The sequence below is a fragment of the Ptiloglossa arizonensis genome, chromosome 6 (assembly GCF_051014685.1).
Source record: "Ptiloglossa arizonensis isolate GNS036 chromosome 6, iyPtiAriz1_principal, whole genome shotgun sequence".
In the NCBI taxonomy this organism is placed as follows: Eukaryota; Metazoa; Arthropoda; class Insecta; order Hymenoptera; family Colletidae; genus Ptiloglossa; species Ptiloglossa arizonensis.
In genome coordinates this window covers 15,983,756-15,996,985 of record NC_135053.1, presented here as the reverse complement: position 1 = coordinate 15,996,985, position 13,230 = coordinate 15,983,756, and the positions used below count along the sequence as shown (strand labels likewise).

General features: G+C 36.6%; 1 protein-coding gene across 2 annotated transcripts in view; it reads left to right on the top strand.

The window, feature by feature from the left end:
• LOC143148684 (WD repeat-containing protein 47) overlaps positions 1-13,230 on the top strand; it is a 164,787-nt gene that overhangs the window by 70,031 nt on the left and 81,526 nt on the right. For both annotated transcript variants that reach the window (XM_076315261.1, XM_076315262.1), the window contains exons 5-6: positions 1,125-1,235; positions 2,864-2,942. In XM_076315261.1, the coding sequence (XP_076171376.1) occupies positions 1,125-1,235; positions 2,864-2,942 (190 nt within the window). The remainder of the gene's footprint in view (positions 1-1,124; positions 1,236-2,863; positions 2,943-13,230) is intronic.

Here is a 13,230-nt window from a genome sequence, read left to right as displayed (position 1 = left end):
ACACCGCGAGATTTTATATAACGGAACGCAGCACAGCGGCTTGAAAATCGAGCGTCGGGCTCCATGGAAACCGTTCGACACCGGCCTGGAAAATGTTTGTAAAACGGGCGAACGAACCACGCGTTAAAATAGAAAAAAAAAGTGCACCGCGGTATTGTGTTCCATCGGTGTTGCCAGTAAATACACGAAAGGTATCGTCTCGTGAATATTCCCGGAGAACTCGACGAAACGTTTCTTTGTGAATTTTGTATACTCGATTTCGGTACGGTAGAAGAAATACAAAATTTTATGTTTACATATGTAAGTTCGTCGGTAGCAAAGAAAGAGAGAGAGAGAGAAAAAAAAGAAGAGTCGTTGGAGACTGTTACTCGTAAATATCACCGCGAAAGAAATTTGTGTGAATTTATGTTCTTACGAAAACAATGGGAGATTGATGCAAGAATTTCTTTTACGAGTTTCACGTTGGGTAATACGTTTGTTCGAGGGGCTTCGAATATTTCAGACGGTAGCGTACGCGTGTGCGAGCGTCATATATTAAAGTTAATAATTACACGATGTATAATGTATATTTTACACGTGTACTTATATAACTGTGCAGTAATCGTACGCGATATAATTTCACCGGGTTAAAAGTTTAATGTGTACTTTTATCGTACTGACGAAGCACATTTCGCGATTTTTTTTCGTATACGTGTATTAGGAAGTTAATTATATTCGCGTTAAGTAATGTCTAACCGGGAAGAAAGGAAGACCGTGTTTATTCAGATCTATAAGGGATGCGGGATACCTTGTTTCCATAAATCATGTCCTGCTTGAATAATGACCAGTGTCTCGAATGACCCTTCTAACCTCATCGTCCCTTCCGGATGATATTACGATGAAAATCTTGATTGTCGGTGACCCTATAAATGGCTGCCAACGTGAGAATGACGACAGGCTTTGGTGCCAAATGGTTGTTTCGAACTCGATATAGAAATTTTTAGTATCATGATACGGGCACCGATTTAATACCGTCGTAGATTTTGGGGGAACGACGTTCAATTATGTCGAATGGGCTATCATTTTTGTACGAAGGTAATCCGGGGATTTGGGAACTGATCGTTTGTTTTCTTTCGTGATTACAGCATGAAGCAACCTTTGGGTAGCAAAGGGCCCTCGCCTGTGCATATGGGTACACCTGTTCGGTCTGGTATCCAGTCGCCGAAACCTACGCTAAATGGATCTGATTCGGTGGTGTAAGTATCCTAATATACTTCTTAATATTAAAGTTTCAAAGTATTTTAATATAGTTACCAACTTAATACAAAAATTTCAAAGTATCTTAATATGGTTCTTAATACAAACGTTTCAAAGTATCTTAATATAATTTTTACTATAAAAGTTTTAAAGTATCTTAATATAATTCTTAATACAAAAGTTTCAAAGTATCTTAATATAATTTTTACTATAAAAGTTTCAAAGTATCTTAGTGTAGTTTTCTATACAAAAGTTTCAAAGTATCCTAATATAATTTTTACTATAAAAGTTTCAAAGTATCTTAATATAGTTCTTAATATAAGAGTTTCAAAATATCCTAATATAATTTTTAATATAAAAGTTTTAAAACATCTTAATATAGCTCTCAATACAAAAGTTTCAAAGTATCTTAGTATAATTTTCTATACAAAAGTTTCAAAGTATCTTAATATAGTTTTCAATATAAAAATTTTAAAGTATCTTATTATGGTTCTTAATATAAAAGTTTCAAAGTATCTCAATATAATTTTTACTATAAAAGTTTCAAAGTATCTTAGTATAGTTTTCTATACAAAAGTTTCAAAGTATCCTAATATAATTTTACTATAAAAGTTTTAAAGTATCTTAATATAATTCTTAATACAAAAGTTTCAAAGTATCTTAATATAATTTTTACTATAAAAGTTTCAAAATATCCTAATATAATTTTTAATACAAAAGTTTCAAAGTATCTTAATATAATTTTTACTATAAGTTTTAAAGTATCTTAATATAGTTCTCAATACAAAAATTACAAAGTATCTTAATATAGTTCTTAATATAAAAGTTTCAAAGTATCTCAATATACTTTCCAACAAAAAAATTTCAAAGTATCTAAATATAGTTCTTAATATAAAACTTTCAAAGTGTTTTAATATAATTTAGAATTTTTAAATCTGGTACGATAATGTAGAATTTGCTCTGAAACGTTTCATTTGAGAATAAAAAATATACCAGTGACATAGATAGTTTAATATCAGTTGAAACTGAAACCAGAGATAACTTTATAATTCTATTTGTCCAACTACAACTTGGTTTCAGTTGGTAAAAAGAACAGTGTGTTTTTATAAAATCGACGAAACTTTTGAATATTTATATATACTCAAAATTTGTATTTCAATGATCAAAAAAAATATTTCACTGCATTCCTTCGTCCACCAAAGTCTATATTTGACCATAGAACTGAATACTAAACACTCGAATAGGAAATTCTAGAGAATAAATAATATACTAAGAATTAGAAAACTGCTACATATTCGTACATTGTTTCTAAACATTTACCTAGCAATTTACAAGTTCCTCTTTGAACGATAAAAGCATTCGAGTAGATTTCTTCGAGTCACTAATCAACTTTTAACACTTGTCGAGCCATGTATTCAATCGAGCTCGGTATTTTACCTCGACACGATTAGTATTCTTCGATACATAATTAATTACACGATCAACTGCGTTTCGAGAGCGTTCCAAGTAATTCAAACCGTTCTCGAGAATTCTACGGGCCCTCGGTCCCCTAAAATCGTTATTTAAAAAATTGAGAACAACATTCGCAAGTGTGCACCGTATATTTTATTACGCCTAATCGTTTCAGGAGACAGAACTCGGCGTTGAGCACTACCTACGATTCCAGAACGCAGGAGAGTCATTACGACGTCGTCAAGCCGATGAAGGTAAGTCGATAAAATACAAGTATGATTATTGCACTCGGTGTACAGTGTTCGCGAATAATTCTTCGTTCGACGATACTTTAAACATCGTTCGCGATTTCGTAAATATCTCCTGGTAAATACGCGTGTATCTAACGATAGCGATTAAATTACGACGGATGTGCCAATAACGATGATACATCGTTCGATGTAACATCACAAACGGAAAAGAACGATGTTGGGTTGATACTCGTTTCTAAATTTAACAAAACTCGACACGCACGTTACACGAATACTTACCTCGTTCTTGTCCCGAACAAGTTTCACTCGGTTCATTATCGATTCGATACGTCGAGTGTACTCGATCGCTATCCTACCATCGATAGATTCGCGCCAATTGCAAAATTTGTTACACATTCGCCGAGTGTGAAAAGTAAGCGTGTTTTAATCCGAAAACCGTTCGTAAACCACGTAAGTATTAACAAATCATAGCTATAATTTTACTTACCATCTTCAAATTATTCTACTGTACGTTACAGTACAATTTTGCATTGTTCGTTAATTTGCAACTGAAATATATGCTTTTGTATCTTCACCTCGACGAATAAAGTACAAACAACTTATATACTTATCACAGAGAGGGTGTAGCGTAGAGTAGCGCAACTTCCGGAGATTTATAGCTTACAAACTTGGTACTCCTATGAGATTACTATTCATGACTATGGGTGAATAATCTGCGAGTTTCGGCCAGTGTCTCTCGAAACTAGAAGAACCTTATCAGAGTTGTTCCTTCTGTTGGAAATTCTCAACGACAAATACACATTTCTCTCAATATATTACAAGTCACGATTTCTAACTCGTGATCCAATTTCCCAAATTACAATTATTATATAATAATAGTTCCTCGAACGATGATAATACGTTAATTAAATTTATTCCTTCTGTTCGAAATTATCAACGACAAATACACATTTCTCTCAATATATTACAAGTCACGATTTCTAACTCGTGATCCAATTTCCCAAATTACAATTATTATAATAGTCCATCGAACTATGATAAAACCTTAATCAAAGTTATTCCTTCTGTAGGAAATTCTCAACGATAAATACACATTTCTCTTAAGATGTAACAGGTCACAATTTCTAATCCAATTTCCTAAATTACAACTATTATAATAGTTCATCGAACTATGATAAAACCTTAATCAAAGTTATTCCTTCTGTAGGAAATTATCAACGACAAATACACATTTCTCTCAATATATTACAAGTCACGATTTCTAACTTGTGATCCAATTTCCAAATTACAATTATTATAATAGTTCCTCGAACTATGATAAAACCTTAATCAAAATTATTCCTTCTGTAGGAAATTATCAACGACAAATACACATTTCTCTCAATATATTACAAGTCACGATTTCTAACTCGTGATCCAATTTCCCAAATTACAATTATTAGAATAGTTCATCGATTTCGTAACGTTTCGTTACCAATGTGTCGAGCTCGACGAATCTCATACAAATATCTCACGTTGCATCGATCAATCTACCAACCGATAGTACCCTCTCGTATAAATAAATAATAGAACGCACGAAACGACACATGGAAGTGTACCCTGGGAAACGATCGTTGAACGACAATGATCGTCGCGTTTATCAACCGTGGCTAGTCCCGACAAATGACGTTTTCGATCATCGCGAAAGAATCGAATTAACGTGGAACTTTCTATCCACCTTTCCATATTTCCATAAACGTTTCGCTCGCGCGGACCCGTGACCCGTTTACGTTTAAACTTGCAATGCATCGGAGAAACCGGCGACTCGTCGACAATTTTCACGTCGTGAAGTCACCGGGGCTGGTTTACCCCGGTTTGGGGACAAACCGGTGGATAATATCGTTTCGATTCTCGAAAAGTCGAAACAGCGAGAAGTGGGGAGGTCTGGTAAAAAGCAACGCGTTTCAACGTTGCCGGTCGACTTTTTCCAACGATTTACGTAAATGTCGTTGGCGGCTCGGCACGCTGTAAATTGCGTTAAACGAACAACTCGACACCACGGTGAAAGTGTTCAGAGTGGATGGATGGAAGTTTGGAAAATTTCACGTGGAAATTCGAATCGTACGGCGCCCGGATCGGCTCCAATTCCCCTAATAATCGATCGGTTAATCGTTGAATTGCCAATTAAACGGTCTAATCGACGCAATTAGCGGTTGCTCGCATAACTTCTCTCTACCTACCTCCCGCGCCATCTTGTCTTCGACCGACTATGTCGAATCCCATTCCGGAAAGTCCATCGGTGATGTAATCAGCCGCGAGACACATTAAACGCGCGTAAAACACGCGCGGGTATTTCTACGGGCGACGTAATATTCCTCTCGTCGATTTTGCGACGATTCTTGCCGCCATTTTGCGTCCGAAATCGTTTCGGAGAGGAACAACGCCGCGACGAACTTTTCAAGGAACAATTACCATAAACGTCGCGGCGACAAAACAGCGGCGTCGCTTAGATTGTCGAACAACGAAACAAACTTCGTTTGCGCGACCGTTGCAACAATTATCCGGCTCTTGAATCTGTTCGAAACCGCGGCATCCGGTTGCGTCATCCGTTCGATTAACAAAGAGAACTTCCTTTCGCGGCGAACGTGCCCGGATTATTTTTATCAATTATTTTCGAGCAATTCTTTTCGGTTTCTTAACGATTCTCGATCGTTTCGAGAATTTCTCTGCAAAAATTTCCAATCTTTTCTCTTTCTGAAATTTCTTTTCTTTTTTTAAATATATCGACGTGTTCTTCAAATTGTACTTTGCAAATATTTTCTTCTTTCATCGATGTTAAAGTTACATACGTTATCGATACTTTGGAAATGGTTATTGATACTTTGGAAATGGTTATCGATACTTTGGAAATGGTTATCGATACTTTGGAAATGGTTATTGATACTTTGGAAATGGTTGATACTTTGGAAATGGTTATTGATACTTTGGAAATGGTTGATACTTTGGAAATGGTTATTGATACTTTGGAAAATGGTTATTGATACTTTGGAAAATGGTTATTGATACTTTGGAAAATGGTTATTGATACTTTGGAAATGGTTATTGATACTTTGGAAATGGTTATTGATACTTTGGAAATGGTTGATACTTTGGAAATGGTTATCGATACTTTGGAAATGGTTATTGATACTTTGGAAATGGCCATTGATACTTTGGACATGATTATTGATACTTTGGAAATGGTTATCGATACTTTGGAAATGGTTATCGATACTTTGGAAATGGTTATCGATACTTTCGAAATGGTTATCGATACTTTGGAAATGGTTGATACTTTGGAAATGGTTATCGATACTTTGGAAATGGTTATCGATACTTTGGAAATGGTTATCGATACTTTGGAAATGGTTATCGATACTTTCGAAATGGTTATCGATACTTTGGAAATGGTTGATACTTTGGAAATGGTTATCGATACTTTGGAAATGGTTGATACTTTGGAAATGGTTATCGATACTTTGGAGAACTCTGATCACACGTACTTGCAAGCGATACTTCCCATCAGTGACGCGCAACGTTCCTATTGGCTCCAATTTTCTTCTTCGTTCACCCTTCTCCCGTACCGGAATACGTATCGTACAATTAGTCACATCGTCTGGTATCTCTATTCGCGATGTCGATGCGATCCCATTATGTAACGCAATCATTTCGTGGAATTGCAGCATCGCTAGTCCAGGTGTTCGTTCGTTCGTTCGGAGGCGCATGGATGCGGCTACGATTCGATCCCATACCTCGGTACGTGATCGGTCGCGATCGCCAACAGCTGCTGGCAACGGTGTGCGTCTGCTTTGGGCGTGCTAATGAGTCAATGGGTCACGGCCTGTTTTGTCCCTTTCCAGTTTCGCGAACTAGTTCATCGATCCATACGAGATTTGCTTTTGAGCGCAGAAGTGTTGCGACGTTGGTGGACTCGCGTATCTGCGTACTACGGGCCACGGTAAATCCTGCTTCCGTAGGTGTCGGATATATGTATCGGTGGCACAGGTTTCCGCGAAACGTGTATCTTTTCCTCCTTTTCGACGATCGTGTACAGTCGGTCGCAAACTACGTAGAATATCGGTTATTTCGAGCATTTTATAAGTATCAGGTCTTCGTAGGTACAGAGAAAAATATTTTTGAAAAATTGGAACGTTACTTCGTAGAAATATGGATATATGTACCATTGGTTCAAAATGGACCTCATTTTTCCTCCTTTTGGATGATCGTGCATAGTCGGTCTCAAACTACGTAGAATATCGGTTATTTTGATCATTTTATAGGTATCAGGTCTTCGTAGGTACAGAGAAAAATATTTTTGAAAAATTGGAACGTTACTTCGTAGAAATATGGATATATGTGCCATTGGTTCAAAATGAACCTTCTTTTTTTTCTTTTGGACGATCATGCATAGTCGGTCGCAACTACGTATAATTTTATAGGTATCAGGTCTTTGCAGGTGCAGAGAAAAATATTTTTGAAAATTTGGAACGTTACTTCGTAGAAATACTGATACATGTATCATTGATTCAAAATGAACCTTCTTTTTTCTTCTTTTGGACGATCGTGCATAGTCGGTCTCAAACTACGTAGAATATCGGTTATTTTGATCATTTTATAGGTATCAGGTCTTCGTAGGTACAGAGAAAAATATTTTTGAAAAATTGGAACATTACTTTCCAATTTTTAAAAAATTGAACCATTACTCCGACTTCGTAGGAATTTGCTACATGTGTCGTAAATACAGGTTTTTGCGAAACCTGTATCGTTTTTTTTTCCATTTCGATGGTTGCAAATTATATAGAACATTAAAGTATTTTGATACTTTCACAGGTATAATTTTCCAGGTTTTTGTAGCTATGGAGAAAATATTTAAAAAAAATTGAAACCCCAGATCGTAAGTATCGGTTATACGTATCGGTGGTATTTCTTCCTTTCATTTTAAAAGTTGCACATTTATTTCGATAATTCTGCAAGTATTGATAGTTACTGTGAGAAATATTGAAAAATAATTTGAAACAGTTCCACTTGCAAGAATACGCCGATAAACGGGGACTACATCATCGCGGAAACGAACGCACATCGTACTCGAAGTGTACGTAAATCGTTTCCATTGTTGTACCAACATTTAGTCGACGAACATAAGTTCAACAACGGTGTGCATTCTTAACTCACAATTGGATGTTCATACCGTATTTGGCCGGTGTATGTAAATTTGTAGGAGCGACCGTAACTCGTGCCAGGTTTGATTAACAATTCCTATTCGTCGTCATCGTTTTCGCTGATGGTTAGCGTTGCGCAGTTAGAGATAATACTTTATCTAAAGCTCGAATCGCGCATTAAACATTGCAAAAACTATATTACGTGGAAGTGAAAAGAAACGTACACGTTCGATAAGCGGTAAGTGGACTGGTTCTCGCTGGATGATTTTTAACCATTTTTGCGAACGAGATCATTTTCTCGGAGCACGTATGCTTTTTCAGAGGACTATTTATCATATTCTTTTTTCCTATTTTCTTTTTTTTTATTGCCAGTTGGTCGATGAAACGATTCTCAAACATTTCTTCGAGCGAGAACAAGAGAATTATACTTCTCTCTATTATAATCTATACTTTTTCAGAGGACTGTTTATCATATTGTTTTTTCTTCTTTTTTTTTCCATTATTACTAATTGACCAAAAAAAGTGATTCTCAACCATTTCTGCGAGCGAGAACGCATAATTATACTTCTCTTTATTATAATCTATACTTTTTCAGAGAACTGTTTATCATATTATTTTTTCTTCTTTTTTTTCATTATTACCAGTTGATCGATAAAACGATTCTCAACAATATCTGCGAGCGAGAACGCATAATTATACTTCTCTTTATTATAATCTATACTTTTTCAGAGGACTGTTTATCATATTATTTTTCCTTTTTTTTTTTTTGATTATTACTGCGAGCGAGAATGCATAATTATACTTCTCTCTATTACAATCTATACTTTTTCAGAGGACTGTTTATGATATTGTTTTTTCTTTTTTCTTTTTTTTTTTTGATTATTACCAATTGATCGATGAAACAATTCTCAACAATTTCTGCGAGCGAGAACAAGAGAATTACACTTCTCTCTATTATAATCTATACTTTTCCAAAGCACTGTTTATCATATTATTTTTTCTTCTTTTTTTTTCATTATTACCAGTTGCTCAATAAAACAATTTTCGACAATTTCTGCGAGCGAGACAATTCTCTCGAATCGAGAACGAGAAAATGACACTTCTCTCTATTACAATCTATATTTTTTCAGAGTACTGTTTATCATATTGTTTTTTATTTTTTTTTTTTCCCCCGATTATTGCGAGTCAATCGCGTTGGTAAACTCTCGACAAGGTCCCTCGCACCTACACACGAAATTCTGATACCCGTTCTCGTCGAGCGTCGTTGGATCGTGTTGCGCGATGACGCAGTTAAAAGATGCAAATCGATGCACGTTCGCGCACCGATGCGCCTTTACCTCGCACAATTAGAAGACGCATCGCGTCGCAAACGAAAATGGTCGTTTCGCGTGGGAGTGCGTTACTGTACAGGTGATTTTTGCCGCGTAGCAAACTTGGCGACGAGTCCGCGACAAATTCCATTTTCAATATTAATCTCGCGTTACGTAACCGGAAATGAGAAAAAAATATCGCGAGAAATTAACATGTTGATCGAACGCGTTGTACCATCGTCTCGTTACCTATATATATATGTATACATATATTCACAAAGCGTACGATCGATCGCGCCTTAAACGAGAAATGGACTTTTCGGGAAGTTTGCAAGCGTCTCGAACGATTTCCGTATAAATAGTCACCGTCGGGTAACAACAATGTTGCATCCGCGTCGCACAATCGCAACAATTGTCACGGTGTGCACCGTATGGAAACTCGACACCTGCGAGCGTGTCGCTTTTCCGAAAGGGTACACCTTTTCCTAGCAGAACTAAAAGCGCGATACACCGTCAAGGTGAACTGGAATCGACATGTGGGTGTCGAAGAGACGCCTGGTAACTTAATAATCACACGTGCGCGTTATTATACGCTTTGGTGTGCAATTATGCTCGCGATTATTGTACCCAGATCTAACCAGAAACGATTTAATACCGATCTGAATACTTTGAAACATTTGCACCAGGATACACATATACGATTATAATAATAGTAGATTCTATCCGTTTCCTTCTTCTTTTTCATTCAACGATTCACAATCCATTCGTATCATCGACTTTGTTCCCACAGAATGAAACTTAACCGTACGAGTCAATTTCGAAAGTTTCAATTTCCATTCTGTACTATGACCAGAACGAATTCAAAGTTTTCGTCGTCGGTGTAGTTCTTGAATTGACGATATTAACAATTAACAAACAATATTCTTTGAATTATTCCGTAAAATAGCATCGAGATTCGATCCGTGTTCCCATACACGAAACGCTAGAATGAAACCCGATCGGGAAGTTTCAATCGTCCCAATGCGAAATCGAGCAGCTTTCGTTTCGATTATTTTATCGCGAACGATTTATAGCGTATCGAATCAAGTGGATCGCGAGAAATTGTTGACAGGATCGTTACTCATTTATTCACCGTATTGCTCGGTTATCGCTCGTACACGTCGGGTTTGTACAACGTGGAAGAGAATTGCAGCTCCATCTCGTTTCGCTCGCGAAAGTCGTTGCCCGTGAATACCAGTACTCCGTTGCCACGTTTTTGTTGGTGATGCAGGGATTAATTAAGAGTATCGGTACGTGAATGAGTTTTACCGACGTAGTACTACACGCTCGTCGGTGAATGGGACGCGCATAAAAAGAAAATGAAAAAAAAGAAAGTATCACCTCTCTTGGCTACGTTCTTCCAGACGTTGGGACCGTTATTACCATTTCCAGTTTCGAAGTCATCAATATTTATCCCTCGTTCGTTTTCCCTTCGGGGATCGTTCCACGTGTGTTTTCTACCTTTTTACGATACTTTTCGATCGACGTACGGGTTCCGAGAGGATCGTTGTTCGAAATAAATCGGCGACCTTCACGTTTAAATGTGCCTACCGGTAAACGTTGCTCGACATCTTAAATATTTGGACGATACGTACACCACGATACCGTGTTTACCACGATCGAACGTGAGTGACTCACCGACGTTTTCGCTCCTAAATAGCGACCGGCAATAAACAGTTTTTTCACTGGTTTTTTTTTTTTTTCTTCTTCTCTTTCGATCGTCCGTTAAAGGCAGAGCCTCGTTCGACCGGAGTGCCGCCAGAACGCGAACTATAGAAAAAATATACCGGTGATTTCATCGCGTTTACCGAGAACACCAATCGACGCGTTAAACGATTCTAAAGTTGAACCTCGATATTCGGCTCGATATCGTCGATATTTAACCGATTGTTCTTACCTGGATTGCGTTGGAATATTAACAGAGATTTCCATCACTAGAAACGTCGTTTAAATTTGAATAATAATAACGAGGACCATTTCGATACATTCCGCGAAAGCTACCTCGTTTAAAGTACAGTGGACTCTCGATTACTCTTGGGTTTATTTACGAGAGATATTGTGATTATTTATCCCATGTAGTGGTGTCTGTAGGACCAGGTATAATTGTTGGAATATTTCTAGGCATTTTTGAGACAAAAATTTAACGTTGTATATTATTCTTGTTAATTTATCGTGACATTGGATAACTCACGAACTACGGGTTAATTTTACGTAATTTGTGATTAGTTATTACGATGTTGTTGTTACTGATGTTTCAGTGCTGTAATCATACACGTTTACGAAATTATTGAAAACAATGAGATCGACGATACACGACTGTACCGAAGGTCGCTCGCGAGCTCGAGACAAAAGTACGAGGAATTTATATATAGAACAAAAGAGGTCTGCGTCATAGATAGTCGAAGATATCATCGCGCGCGATCGAGCGAATCGAAAAACGAGATCGTAATATCTGCTTCTTACGTGCAAACTGTAAATCCACGGGGGCAAAATACACGTAATTTTTCGCTACTTCTTAAGCTTGCTTAATACCTCTCGAAACACGTGTTGAAGAACGTACCAATCTTCTTTACTCGTCTTCGATAGATTTACTCGCAACAATTTAATAAGACCACCGTGTACGTAACGTAAAATTATATTCATAGATTCTTCTTGCATAAAATTTCATTCTTACATACATTTTCCAGAGAATAATATTCATAGATTCTTCTCCTATGAAATTACATTCATACATTCATCTTAGACAAAATTATATTCACAGATTCTTGTATAAAATTCTATTCGTACATTCATTTTCCATGAAATTGTAATCGTGCATTTATCTTCCATAAAATTACATTCTATAGTAAAAAAAAAAAAAAAAAATGTACAGATTGATAGGTATTCCAGTTTAGAATTTCGATAAGAGGTCAAGATGTACAAGAATATTTTTTGAAAAATTCTAATCAGTAACCATGTACGAGTCTTTGGTATTCGAAATGTTAAAATTGGATCGAATTCTGCCCCGAATTCTGCCTTTGAATTTTTAAAGGAAATTCGAAATGATATATATTCAATTTTGGAAAACGCTCGTGTTGGCACCGCGATCGCATACGAGACGATACCTCGTCAAAGCTTCTAATTAAATTCTCTCGCGTCGAAGGAAACACGGGATGATATATATTCCATTTGGAAAACGCTCGTGTTGGCACCTCGATCGCATACGAAACGATACTTCATCAAAGATTCTGGTCACCGATCACTAGCGTGTATAGAGGTCCCTGGCCATTGGAACGTAGCGCTTCAATTAAGTCCCGTGCTATCGAAGGCATCACCGATGGCTATTCAATTTTCGAGAGCGTCTGTATCAACATCTCACGTTCCAAGTGTCGAAGAATATCGAACAATACCGAATAGAAAATTCTAATCGCCAATTGTGTACATTTCCACGAAGCACGGAGCTTCTAATTAAATTCCATCCTCTTGAAGAACACGAAGCTAGAGATATTCAATTTTGGGAAATATTCCAAATTCTAATTAAATTCTATGCTCTAGGATATATAAGAAAAAACACAAATTAAGTCAATTTTGGAAAACATCGGTATTAATATTTCGTGTTCAAAGAATTGAAAAATGTGAAACGATGCTTTGTGGAAAATTTTATTTCAAGAAGGAAAACTCTAGAATTTTTAATTAAATTCTATATTCCAGAAAACACAAATTAATCAATTTTGAAAAACATTGGTATTAATATTTCGTGTTCAAAGAATTGAAAAATGTGAAACG